Here is a 13,911-nt window from a genome sequence, read left to right as displayed (position 1 = left end):
ACTATATACAAGATTTTAGTAATGAGAATGGTATCATTAGCAGTAATCAGCATGGATTCATGAAGAATCGTTCTTGCCAAACCAATCTATTAACCTTCTATGAGGAGGGGAGTTGCCATCTAGATAAAGGAAGGCCCGTAGATGTGGTGTATCTGGATTTTGCAAAAGCATTTGACATAGTTCCGCATAAATGTTTACTGTACAAAATAAGGTCCGTTGGCATGGACCATAGGGTGAGTACATGGATTGAAAACTGGCTACAAGGGTGAATTCAGAGGGTGGTGATAAATGGGGAGTACTCCGAATGGTCAATAGGATAAAAAGTTCAATCACTGTATTCCCGGACGATACTAAGCGAAGCAGGGCAATAACTTCTCTGCAGGATTTGGAAACCTTGCAAAAAGATCTGAACAAATTAATGGGGTGGGCAACTACATGGCAAATGAGGTTTCATGCAGAAAAATGTAAAATAATGCATTTGGGTGGCAAAAATATGAATGCAATCTATACACTAGGGAGAGAACCTCTAGGGGAATCTAGGATGGGGATGGGGGACCTGGGGGTCCTAGTAGATGATAGGCTCAACAATGGCATGCAATGCCAAGCTGCTGCTAACAAAGCAAACAGAATATTGGCATGCATTAAAAAGGGGATCAACTCCAGAGATAAAACAATAATTCTCCCACTCTACAAGACTCTGGGCCAGCCACACCTGGAGTATGCTGTCCAGTTCTGGGCACCAGTCCTCGGGAAGGATGTACTGGAAACGGAGCAAGTACAAAGAAGGGCAACAAAGCTAATAAAGGGTCTGGAGGATATTAGTTATGAGGAAAGGTTGCGAGCACTGAACTTATTCTCTCTGGAGAAGAGACGCTTGAGAGGGGATATGATTTCAATTTATAAATACCATACTGGTGACTAGACATGTGCATTCGTTTTCCTCCGAATTCGTCGAATGCATTTTCATCCGAATTTCAGGTATTTTCGTTATCGTTTTAACAAACGATAACCAAATGGCAGAGTCCGAAAAATGAAAGATCCGACATAAACAAATGCTTTATTTTTGTTTTCGTTGTGACAACAGTTCGATATAGATAGGAGATTCGACATGATGCTGACAATAACAATCTTTGTCCATCAAACCTGTGGTTGAATGTGCCTAACCTTAGCTCTATTAGTCCAAGATTATTCTACATAGAGAGAAAAGATTCGACATAGAGAGAAAAGATGCGACATAGAGAGAAAAGATCGCTGCTGTAATTGGGTGGGGAAATTAAAATAAAAATAATGATAATGATGAATGTTATTGGCTGATTGTAACCAAAAAGAAGGAGCAGTAAAATAGCTAGAAATAAGTACACACGTACAGCCAACTTACTTTCACTTATGATTTGCTAGCAGAGAGAGACACACACACTGAATCATTTCAGAAGACAGTCAATCTTAGCCGGTCCGTTTGTCAAAGAACCTGAATTATTTATCAATTAAGCATAAGCACAGCAGCAGAACAATAGTGAAGCAAGCTACAGTTCAAACGAACTTTTTCATAATAATCTGCTGCTATTGTGTTAGTGTTGTGAACTTGATAGTGATACTAGCGTTGCTAGTGTTGTGATAGCCTCAGAGGCTGCCCGTGTTGTGGGTGGGGGGGGGGGGGGATTTATTATTATAGATTCTATATTATAGATTGAGATTCTATATAGATTCTATATACCCTATCTTGTTACCTGTCTGATCAGTGATCACTATCACCAGTCCATTTTCTGTTTGAACTTTATACATGAACGACGAAGATTCCACAAAGCAGCAAAACATTCGACAGACACCATAAGCCTTCAATGACAGATTCAACCTTAATTAATTTGGATTTTCGGACGAATGCAATTTTTTACGAAAAACTAAATTAATAAAAACGAATTTCGGGAGTAACTAAATAAATTTATTTTTTGGACGAAAACGAAATTCCGAAACAAAATATTTCTACTGGTGACCTCACGATAGGGATAAAACTTTTTTGCGGAAGGGAGTTTAACAAGACTCGTGGCCACTCATTGAAATTGGAAGAAAAGAGGTTTAACCCTTAACTACATAGAGGGTTCTTTACTGTAACAGCGGCAAGGATGTGGAATTCCCTTCCACAGGTGGTGGTCTCAGCGGGGGGCATCGATAGTTTCAAAAAACTATTAGATAAGCACCTGAACAACCACAACATACAGGGATATACAAGGTAATACTGACATATAATCACACATAGGTTGGACTTGATGGACTTGTGTCTTTTTTCAACCTCACCTACTATGTAACTATGTAACTATATGTAGTTGTATGTAAAAACATATTTCATTATTTTTAAAGAAATACACAATAGTGACTTAGGGAGGGAGAAGGGGGACCAGAAGTATGATATTCCCAGAAATGTCAGTTTCTAAAGAGACTTTAGCAGATTTTTCTTCAGTACGGTGGCATGGACTGTGGGAGAGGAATTTAATGTGTTTCTTGCAAGGAAATCTTTTATGGACACTTTGATTTAAAGAAAAACTGAAGACATTTAAAAACAAAAAACTTGCAGGCAGGCTATTTATTGCAGACATGCAACTTCTCTTCTGCAATAAAATACACACCGACCTGCCTGCTCACATTCTTCTGTGGCATGTAAACTCAGACTGGTCCCTGTGTGCCAGGATAACTTACTGCTGAACATGTGCAGACGTTACATCTTCCTGCGCCGGCCAATGAAGATGTCTGCACCTACAAAGAGCCCGGGGGAAAGATGCTGGTGCTGGCAAGGGACCCTTCGCAAGTTCGCAGACTTTGGATTATTAGAGAGGAGGTAAATATCCAGAGTTTTGTTACACTTTAAGTGACAGAGAAAGGTTAAGGCAGGCCATAGACGTGCGCATTTCGCACAATTTCCCCATCAACACAGTGTTGACAGGGGGATCCCTCCTGCCGAGACATTGTCTTCTCCCAGCGGAGAGAAGACAGTAATTACCGCTAAGTGCTATAGCAGCCTCTTGCGATAATCGCAAGCGAATCCAGCAGGCTGGTTGTACCTAAGTTAATCAATCGATCAGCTTGGTAAATTCAGCCTGCCTATTAATGGTTTGTATATCGTCCGGTTCCCGCTGAACCGGCCAAGAATCGAATCGTGTATAACCTGCCTAAATTTAACCTTGCAGTGGGGGGGGGGGGGGGGGGGGCGGTAAAAACAAAGGCAGATAGGTGTAGTTCTATACTTCCTGCATGATGCTTTGCTTTGTAGCACTGCAAGAATTATACGCCGTCGCATTCAGCACACAGTACTGCCCATTTGAGTGAATACCCAGATAGCAAGGATTTGTGGCAGTGAGTTATGTTTACTTTCTGCACATTTTTCACTGGCAAGTTATACACTTGCAGAGCACTTGAAGCACAAGTTCTAGTTGACACTTTTCCAAATTGTAGCAAACTTGCATCGCAAGTCTCTAGCAAGAGCAAAGTTGCAGTGGTGAGTCTAAAGCAAGAGCTCTGCAAGTCACTGACCCCTGTGGTGGGATGACTATTACACAACATAACTGAACCAAAACTTGCAGCAGACTTGCAGAATGTTTGCAAAGAAGGTTGATCTGGAGTCATGCAATGCGAACTTGCTTGATGGTGGGCTTTTAGGGGTTAAAACAGGCAGTGAGAAGGCAACATAGCACCTTACAGCCGCCTGTCAATCTTCCTCTGAAAATTGATCCACCCTAAGTCTAGGTTCACACCTATGCAGCTGTGTTTGATGCATTTTTCAGTGCATTTTGCGTTTTTAAACCAGCGTTTTTTTATGCGTAAATGCATGCAGTTTTCATGCATTTTGTGCTTTACATTTTTTTTCTCTTTAAACGCACTGTAAAAAGCACTGTATAAAGCTGGTTGCTAAGCAGGGGGCCAGGAAGCCGGCCGCCGCGTCCCTAGCAACTCAAAAAAGCTGAATTGAAAAGCAAAAAAATTAGCGAAAAAAACAGCTTGGGGTTCCCCCAGTTCCATACCAGGCCCTTCGGGTCTAGTATGGATTTGGAGGGGACCCCCACCCACAATTTAAATTAAAAACGGCATGGGGGTCCCCCCCAAAATCCATACCAGACCCTTATCCGAGCATGCCGCCCGGCAGGTCAGGAAAGGAAGGGGACTTGTGAGCACCACCCCCCGAACCATACCAGGCCGCATGCCCTCAACACAGATACAGATGCTTTGGGGCAGGGGGGGCTCTGCGCCCCACACCCCAAAGCACCTTGCCCCCATTTTTGATGAGGACAAGGGCCCCTTTCCGACAACCCTTTGCCCGGTGGTTGTTGGGGTCTTATCGGAATCTGGAACATCATACCTCTACCCATTCACCAAAAAAGCAGTGAAAAGTTTAAAAAAACAAGAGCCAGTTTTTGACAATTCCTTTATTAGTAAAATAGCTCTGACCCGCCGTCTCTCCCGATGTCGTCTCTCCCGGTGTCATCTCTCCCGGTGCCCTTGCCTTCTTCCGCTGCCGTTTTCTCCCCAAGCTGTCATCTCCCGGTGTCATCGTCTTCTTCCTCCTCACGTCATCGCCGCCGACTTCTTCTTCCTCCTCAATGTTGCCCAAAAAAAAAAGCTGGTCTTGTCACGTAGCTGTCTTCCTCCGTTGTTATGTTACCTGCTCTCTGGCGCCTCTTATATAGGCATGGGGCGTGGCCATCCAATGACGTCGCCTGGAGAGCCTGCCCCTTGTGACATGTGACGCTGCTTTTCCGGTGAAAGGGTAGGGATATGATGTGTGTGTGTGTGGGGGGGGGGTATGAAACTTTTTTTTGCACAATTTTTTTTTTACACTCAGCTTTCAGTGGGGAACCTCGCTGACAGCTGATGAATCATCGGTTGCTAAGGACACGGCGGCCAGCTTCCTGGCCCCTTGCGTAGCAACCAGCTATATACAGTGGTAAAATAAGAACCGCAAAACACAAATTGCATCACAAACGCACCACTTGCGTTTCTGGTGCAGCTCCATTGAAATCTATTAGCCGCAAATCACGGTAAAAAAGTCCCCGACCCTTTCCAAAAACGCACTGACCACAAAACGCATAGATGTGAACTAGTACCATAGGAAACCATGTTAAATGGACTATAGTGCATTTCTGCAAACTGCAAAACGCACTAAAAAACACATAGGTGTGAACGTAGGGTAAAAACTCTTCATCTTTTTTTTTCCTGTTCTTTCCTTTTGTTTCCTTACCTTCCAGGCATTCTGTTTCTAAACCATTTACCCCTCTTTCTAAAAAATACACAAAAATCTTCAATTGATCCACCAACTATAAACACATAAAAGAAGATGGTAAAACGATCACAATCTAAAATAAGCTTTATGCATGTAACATGTTATGTAGGTAATGCTACTTTCACACTGAGGCGCTTTACAGGCATTTTAGCACTAAAAATAGCGCTTGCAAAGTGCCTGTAAAGTGCCTCTCCTGTCACTCCAGTGTGAAAGCCCGAGTGCTAAAAAAAAAAAAAAAAGAGTTAAAAAAAGTCCTGCAAGCAGCATCTTTGTGGCGCTTTAGGAGCGGTGTATACACCGCTCCTAAAGCGCCCCTGCCCACTGATATCAATGGGTAGCGCCGCCGAAGCACCTGCAAAGTACAGGTTTTTGTACAGGTCACCAATGTAAAAAGCAGAAAGCCTGTAATCTGCCCAAAAGAAGCTCATGTTCTTTTTTGAGCTTAAAGTGATTGTAAAGCTTGGATATATATTTTTTTAAAAATAACAAACATGTCATACTTACCTCCACTGTGCAGTTCGTTTTGCACAGCGTGGCCTCAACTTGTGAGGTCCCCCGGCGGCTCTCATGGCTCTTGCGGCTCCTCCTCTCATCAGATAACCCCCTAGGAGAAGCGCTCTCCTGGGAGGGGGGGATGCTACCTTGTTGAGTCCAACATTTGTGTCCATAGATGCCGAATGTAGGACTCGGCCCCGCTCCCCGGTGCCCACATCATTGCATTTGATTGACAGCAGCGGGAGCCAATGGCTGCGCTGCTATCAATCTATCCAATCAAGAGCCAAGAACCCCTGCCACAGGAAGAGCACGTCTTCGCCGTGAGAAATTCCAGGGCTCAGGTAAGTAAAACGGGGGGGCTGGGGGGCCGGTCACTGCCAGTTATTTTTTCACCTTAATGCATAGGATGCATTAAGGTGAAAAAACACGAAGGTTTACAATCCCTTTAAGGCATTTTTCAGGCGTTTTATTTCATGTGACAAAACGCTCAGATGTGAACAGGTGCCATTGAAATTAATGAGATTTTGGTTGTTGGGCATTTTTCAGGCATTTTTTAGTTTTTGCGAGCGTTTTAGGAGCTGAAAACGCTCAGGTGTGAATGCAGCCTTAAGATGCACATCCATGAGTCTCTTGTGGTTGTAAACCCTCCTTCCTGACTTTTAACTATAGGTAAGCCTAGATTAATGCCACGTACATACAATCAGACATTCCAACAGCAAAATCCTGGATTTATTTCCAACGGATGTTGGCACAAATGTTGTCGGAAATTCTGAACGCCAAGAACGCGGTGACGTACAACACGTACGACGAGCCGAGAAAAATGAAGTTCAATAGCCAGTTCGGCTCTTCTGCTTGATTCAGAGCATGCGTGGAATTTTGTGGGTCGGAATTGTGTGCACACGATCGGAATTTACGACAACGGATTTTGTTGTCGGAAAATTTGAGATCCAGCTCTCAAATTTTTATTGTCGGAAATGTGATGTCCGATGGAGCCTACACACGGTTGGAATTTCCGACAACAAGCTCCCATCGAATAATTGTTGTTGGAAATTCCGATCATGTGTACGTGGCATTAGGCTTACCTATAGGTAGTGGAAATATCTTCTAAACGGAGATATTTCACTTGTAGTGCACCGATGATGTAATCGGCGCATGCGCTGTGAAGAAACGGACCCCCGTGCTGTTTCTTCCCCAGCGTGTGCCGTTACTGACGGCTCCCGCGTGAATGCGCGGGAGTGACGTCACGCGGCTCCGCCCAGTCAGAGAGCCGGAGTCCGCAGCCCCCGGAAGGAAGAGGGGTGAATATGGACGAAGCCACAGGGGGGCAGCGATGGATTCGTTTGCAGGTAAGTGTCACAAAACAGGCTAGTATGCGATGCATACTAGCCCATTATGCTTTTAATTTGCAGGGAGTAAACGAGGAAGTAAAACCCATCAGGGTTTACTTCCTCTTTAAAAATATCCATTACAATTACATTACAGTGTTGTTTTAGTAGGGCATTACATCTTATGTTTCAACCATCTAACAGTTATTGCTTTTTCATATGCGGAGCCTAAAAAATAAAAAAAGCAAGAAAGCAAATTGTGGAGAGAAAGCCCCTGATGTATTAAATGGATAAAAAGATAACAGAATTTGTCTTTAATTACTCACTTGTTCCACTTTGATGTCAAACTCTCCGCCAATTTTCTTCCCTTTGAAAACCTTCACCCTGTGATTGAAAAAAAAAAGCATTATGCATGTTTAATAGGGACATCGCGATCACTGTGATACAGTAATAAATGGAAAAGCTAATGTTTGTAATAGTGACTGGATTTGTGCTTTCATTACAGCATCACCTGTCACACAGCCGTTTGAAAGCAAGCATGTAATTACAGAGGTAGAGACTACGAAGCTGCAAAAGACTGTTCTAGTCAGTGCTGCTAAAGTAATAGAAGCGATCTTCCAAGTCCTGCACTAACAGCTTCCCTTTCAGTGCAGTAACCACAAGGGGTCACTCGCTTGGCACTGCCACCATTCACAGAATGCCTTGTATTTTCTGTCAGTGAATACAAGGTGTTCTCTGATTGGACAAGGTGGAGAGGTGAGGGGGCTGATCTCCACCTCATCCAATCAGGGAACGCCCTGTATTCCTTAGAAAAAATTACAAAAGCATTCTGTGAATGGTGGCATGCTGAGCGAATGACCCCCAACACTCCCCCCCCGTGGTTACTATGCACAAGGGAAGCCACTTGGCGCAGTACAGTGCCAGCTATAACAGGGTGCAGGGATCATGTTTGTTTACTCTCTCCTTATCTATTCACATAAAACCTTGTTTTAAGAATGCAAGGTGTTTTGTGTATAGACAAGTGTAGATTTACCCTCCTCTCTTCTTATCCATTCATAGAGCACCTCCTATCCTGTGAAAAGAATAACAACAACATGATAGACACGTGCATGACGAAAAAAATTGTTTTGTTTCGTTTTGATTCATTAATCTAATTTTTCGATTCAAAATTTTCCAATCGATAAATTTTCGAATAGTTCAAAACGAAAATGTTATATTATTTTCGATTTGAATGCAGCAAAGTGAACAAACAAAAGAAAATTCTTCATCAAATGATTACAATGACTCTTTAACCACTTGCTGACCAGCCGCCGTCATTATACTGCGTCAGGTCGGCATGTTCCCACGAACCGTCGTAGCTGTACATCGGTCCCTTTAAGCAGGGTTAGCAGGCGTGCGCGTTGGCTGCACTGCGGGGGTGCCGGCACGCAATCGCGGGCACGAAAGCCAGAACAGGGACATGTGTGTGTAAACACAAAAATCCCTGTTCTGCGAGGAGAGGAGAGACAGATCGTGTGTTCCTACTAGCTAGGAACAAGGATCTGTCATCTCCTCTAGTCAGTCCCATTCCCCTACATTTAGAATACACACTAGGGAATACCGTTAACCCCTTGATCGCCTCCTAGTGTTAACCCCTTCCCTGCCTGTGCCATGTACACAGTAATCAGTGAATTTTTATAGCACTGATTGCTGTATAATTGTCAATGGTCCCAAAAATGTGTCAAGTGTCCGATTTGTCCGCCAGATCAATGCCATTACTAGTAAAAAAAAAAAATAATAATAATAAAAATGCCATAAATCTATCCCCTATTTTGTAGATGCCATAACCTTTGCGCAAACCAATCAATATACGCTTATTGCGATTTTTATTACCAAACATATGTAGAATACATATCGGCCTAAACTGAGAAAAAAATAAGCTTTTTTTAAAATTAATTGGGGATATTTATTATAGCAAAAAGTACAAAATATTGTGTTTTTTTCAAAATTGTCTCCCTTTTTTTGTTTATAGCGCAAAAAATAAAAAACGCAGAGATGATCAAATACCACCAAAAGAAAGCTCTATTTATGGGAAAAAAAAGGACGTCAATTTTGTTTAGGTACAGCATCGCATGACCGCTCAATTGTCAGTTAAAGCGAGGCAGTGCCGTATCGAAAAAAAATGGCCTGGTCATTGAGCAGCCAAATCTTCCCTTTGGCTTAACAAAAACAGCATTATTTCCAAATAGTATTCTATCAAAATTTTTATTTTTCTTTCATAAGTACAACTTAGCAGTTCATCATTATGGTACTGGTACAATGGTATTCTAATAACATACACAGTCTTTGATTTCAGCAATATGTGTAGTTAGAATTTGACTGGAGTTCACGTTATTCGGACCATTCGGTAAAATTTGTTTAGATTGTAATTCGGGTATTTGGATATATCCGAATCTCCAAATAACAAAAAATTTGTCCGAATATTAATTCAGAATGAAACGAACCGCACATGTCTACAACATGATCCCTGCACTGTACAGATGAAGAGCCCTGTAGTAACTGGTATGAATGAAACTGGAAGTGGAACTGCAGTTCCTCTTTAAGGAGCATTTATCGGAACCTAGCATACTAATCAATGGAGGTAACTTGATTCAATTGCGGTGTTTGCAAAAAAAGTTCCACTTTTAACTGAAAGGTCAAGTGCAGTTGAAATAAAAAACAAAACAATCAGCACTAGGGATATCATGTACAGTAAGCAGGGTGTGTCCCTTGTGCTGATGCCCCTTCTGTTGAGTGACATCCTTCCCCATCAATACCCACTCCAGCAATCTTCTGGTGCAGTGGAGGTTAATAAAATTGTAGGAGCTGTCAGAGGCTCTCATCAAGAGCGCCCAACTATGCCCTTTCTGCCCAGCTCCTCCTTTCATAGCAGCCAGTTTTACAGCTTCTATGGAAGAAAAGAGATCTATGAATGGAGGGGGTGGACCTCATCCATCCATCGTCCATTCATAGATCCTTTTTTATTCATAGAAGATGTAATACTGGCATCTATGAATGAAAAAGCTGGGCAGAAAGGGTGGGCATAGTCTGGCACTCTTGCCAGAGAGCCTGTGACAGCTCCCACAGTGCTTTTAACCCATTCTGCACTGGTAGATTGCAGCAGGTGGGGGTGGGGGGGCTCAATGGAGGAGTATTTCACCTAACAGAAGAGGAATCAGCACAAGGGACACATCCCACTGACTGTAAATTATGTCCCTCTTGCTGATCTTTGTGTTTTTTTTATTTTGACTACACTTACGCTGTCAGTCAGGCTTTCAGCTCTACAATACTATAATGCTCCTTTTGGTCAAGTGTCTGTTCTCATTTAATTTCTTGTCTAAGCGGAGACGCCCTTTAAAAACCTAACCAGAGAATTTTGTGCGTGTAACCGTTATGTAAACCAGCTGTCCTATCTGCAGCCCATATGCCGAGCTTCTTGTATGAAAACTCCAAATTGTAATCAGATCAGTGACTCAGAGGCTGTGAATTATAGCCTGAGTTGTCCAAGGATTTACAGCGGAATTTCATTAGGTCCTCTGGAAGTATTGTTGGCTCAGTAATTGGTGGACACTGTGCAGATAAGAGTATACACAGGCCTTTTCTGCAATGATCTACTGGCTTAGCGCTAATCAATAAAGGGTAATAAAAACATGTGTCATGAAAAGTCTCTTCTAATAGGGAATAAGTAATACATCATGCCTGCCATGTCTGCCAAGAAGTGAACATGAGAATAAGCCATTTAAACATTAATATAGCATCTTTACTGATCACACCCACCCACAGGTGCTGGGGGAGCTAAGTGCTGTTACTGGTAAATAATCCATTGTTGTTATTCTCAAGGCTGGCAAAGCTGGAAAGTCTAGCATCCTTATTTCGCTGCCTTTATTCACCAAGATGTATTTATGACTTATTTGTAATTGTTCTTCATATTTTGCTTACAACAATTTTATCTTCAAACTGGTAAATTAGTATAAATATATAAAAAACTCAAGTGAGGAATGTGGCGCTGTTCAAAAGTGAATGGAAATAAAATAGTACCCCAATAAAATTGTAAGAAGTACTGTAAAAAATGTGTAAATAGTAAACAAACAGTATGTCATGTGTAAATGCCACATGTGTAAAACATCACGTAATATTATAAAATCAAATGCAAATAAATATAGGTTAAGCTGGAGTATAAATAGTCCTAAAAGAAATACATGCACTCATAACAAATATAAAAATATGTGCGTAATATTAGTGCTGGTTTAAAAAGTCCCAAAAAATGCACAATTAGAATCAATGGTGTATTAAATAATTGACGTGATAGTGCACCAAGATTATCAAAAATAAGATCCAAATGATATAAGTGTCCAAACAAAAATAAAGTTCTATATATGTAAAAAAGAAAAAAAGAAAAAATCTGTGAGAAGTGTCTTTGCTTCAAAAGGATCCCGTGTGAATTGTTGTGGTTGTTATGTGATCTCCTCTTCTGGAACCCCCAATTGTGTCCCCACTCACCGAAAAGCCCAACCCCTGCAGGGGTAATGAGCATATGAATGTAAATCCACTGGCAGAAATCGATCGGTGTCCCCCTCTGTGATTCCGCGATCTCCTTCCTGGTTGGGTTACCGCTAGTCCTTTTTGTTGTTGTTCTGAACAAAATTTTTCATTATGTCCTGATTCCTGGCATTCCGGGCTCTGCCAGGAATCAGGACATAATGAAAAATTTTGTTCAGAACAACAACAAAAAGGACTAGCGGTAACCCAACCAGGAAGGAGATCGCGGAATCACAGAGGGGGACACCGATCGATTTCTGCCAGTGGATTTACATTCATATCCTCATTACCCCTGCAGGGGTTGGGCTTTTCGGTGAGTGGGGACACAATTGGGGGTTCCAGAAGAGGAGATCACATAACAACCACAACAATTCACACGGGATCCTTTTGAAGCAAAGACACTTCTCACAGATTTTTTCTTTTTTCTTTTTTACATGTATAGAACTTTATTTTTGTTTGGACACTTATATCATTTTGATCTTATTTTTTATAATCTTGGTGCACTATCACGTCAATTATTTAATACACCATTGATTCTAATTGTGCATTTTTTGGGACTTTTTAAACCAGCACTAATATTACGCACATATTTTTATATTTGTTATGAGTGCATGTATTTCTTTTAGGACTATTTATACTCCAGCTTAACCTATATTTATTTGCACTTGATTTTATAATATTACGTGATGTTTTACACATGTGGCATTTACACATGACATACTGTTTGTTTACTATTTACACATTTTTTACAGTACTTCTTACAATTTTATTGGGGTACTATTTTATTTCCATTCACTTTTGAACAGCGCCACATTCCCCACTTGAGTTTTTTTAGTCTTTTTGGATTTCACCTCGGTGTTTTTCCATTTTTTTGGGGGGGCTGCAGTTCTCTTTAAATATTGTCCAAAGCGCGGAATATTTGAGTTTGTAGTATAAATATATATTCCCCAGGAATAGCTTCCTTTTTTTTTTGCTGACCTCCCCTCTCCCAGCCTAAAGGAGGCTGATACCATACATAGGGTTCAATATTGAGTTGGCCCACCCTTTGCAGCTATAACAGCTTCATCTCCTCTGGGAAGGCCGTCCACAAGGTTTAGGAGTGTGGCTATGGGAATGTTTCACCATTCTTCCAGAAGCGCATTTGTGAGGTTAGGCAATGATATGGGCAAGAAGGTCTGGCTCGCAGTCTGCACTCTAATTCATCCTAAAGGTGTTCTATCGGGTTGAGGTCAGGACTCTGCGCAGGCCAGTCAAGTTTTTTCACCCCAAACTCGCTCATCCATGTCTTTATGGATCGTGCTTTGTGCACTGGTGCGCAGACATGTTGGAACAGGAAAGGACCATCCCCAAACTGTTCCCACAAAGTTGGGAGCATTAAATTGTCCAAAATGTCTTAGTATGATGACGCCTTAAGAGTTCCCTTCACTGGAACTAAGGGGGCAAGCCCAACCCTTGAAAGATAACCCCACACCATAATCCCCCCCTCCACCAAATGGGTTGGACCAGTGCACAAAGCAAGGTCCATAAAGACATGGATGAGCGAGTTTGGGGTGGAGGAACTTGACTGGCCTGCACAGAGTCCTGACCTTAACCTGATAGAACACCTTTAGGATGAATTAGAGCGGAGACTGCGAGCCAGGCCTTCTCATCCACATCAATTACTGACCTCACAAATGCGTTTGTGGAAGAATGGTCAATCATTCCCATAGACACACTCCTAATCTTTGTGAACAGCCTTCCCAGAAAATTTGAAGCTGTTACAGCGTCAAAGGGTGGGCCAACTCAATATTGAACCCTACAGACGAAGACTGGAATGGCATTAAAATTCATGTGCGTGTAAAGGCAGGCGTCCCAATACTTTTGGTAATATAGTGTACATTTACACCTTGCATCCTGATGTATTACTTTATTGCATGTGCGTTACACGTATGTTTTTTTAAATGAACAAGCTTTCAATGAAACATTCCAAAAACATGGCATGCACCGTTTTTTGCAATGCAACACATCACAACACACATTCATGCGTTTCTATGCATTGCAGTGCACTGCAACATCTATGTGTTCTTTTAGTCTGTTGGGGTGCAATTAAAAATTACTGGCACTGCAACACACTGACACAGGTAATGAGAATGGGCCCTTAAACGGGTGCACGTTTAGTAATACATGCGCTAGTCTACCCAGGGCCGCTGAAAAGGGTCAGTGAACAGGGAGTCTCTGTATAGAGTGCCTCCTGTTCATTCACTATGCAGCTGAGGCTGCAGAGAAAAG

General features: G+C 42.0%; 1 protein-coding gene across 4 annotated transcripts in view; it reads right to left on the bottom strand.

Annotated features, from left to right (window-relative positions):
- Window positions 1-13,911, bottom strand: part of SYN1 (synapsin I) — a 277,136-nt gene that overhangs the window by 190,668 nt on the left and 72,557 nt on the right. For all 4 annotated transcript variants that reach the window (XM_073599890.1, XM_073599887.1, XM_073599888.1 and 1 more), the window contains exon 2: window positions 7,413-7,470. In XM_073599890.1, the coding sequence (XP_073455991.1) occupies window positions 7,413-7,470 (58 nt within the window). The remainder of the gene's footprint in view (window positions 1-7,412; window positions 7,471-13,911) is intronic.

Source organism: Aquarana catesbeiana, linkage group LG09 (assembly GCF_042186555.1).
Source record: "Aquarana catesbeiana isolate 2022-GZ linkage group LG09, ASM4218655v1, whole genome shotgun sequence".
NCBI lineage: Eukaryota > Metazoa > Chordata > Amphibia > Anura > Ranidae > Aquarana > Aquarana catesbeiana.
Note: the sequence above shows the minus strand (reverse complement) of the source record. Positions and strands in the feature narration are given on the sequence as shown.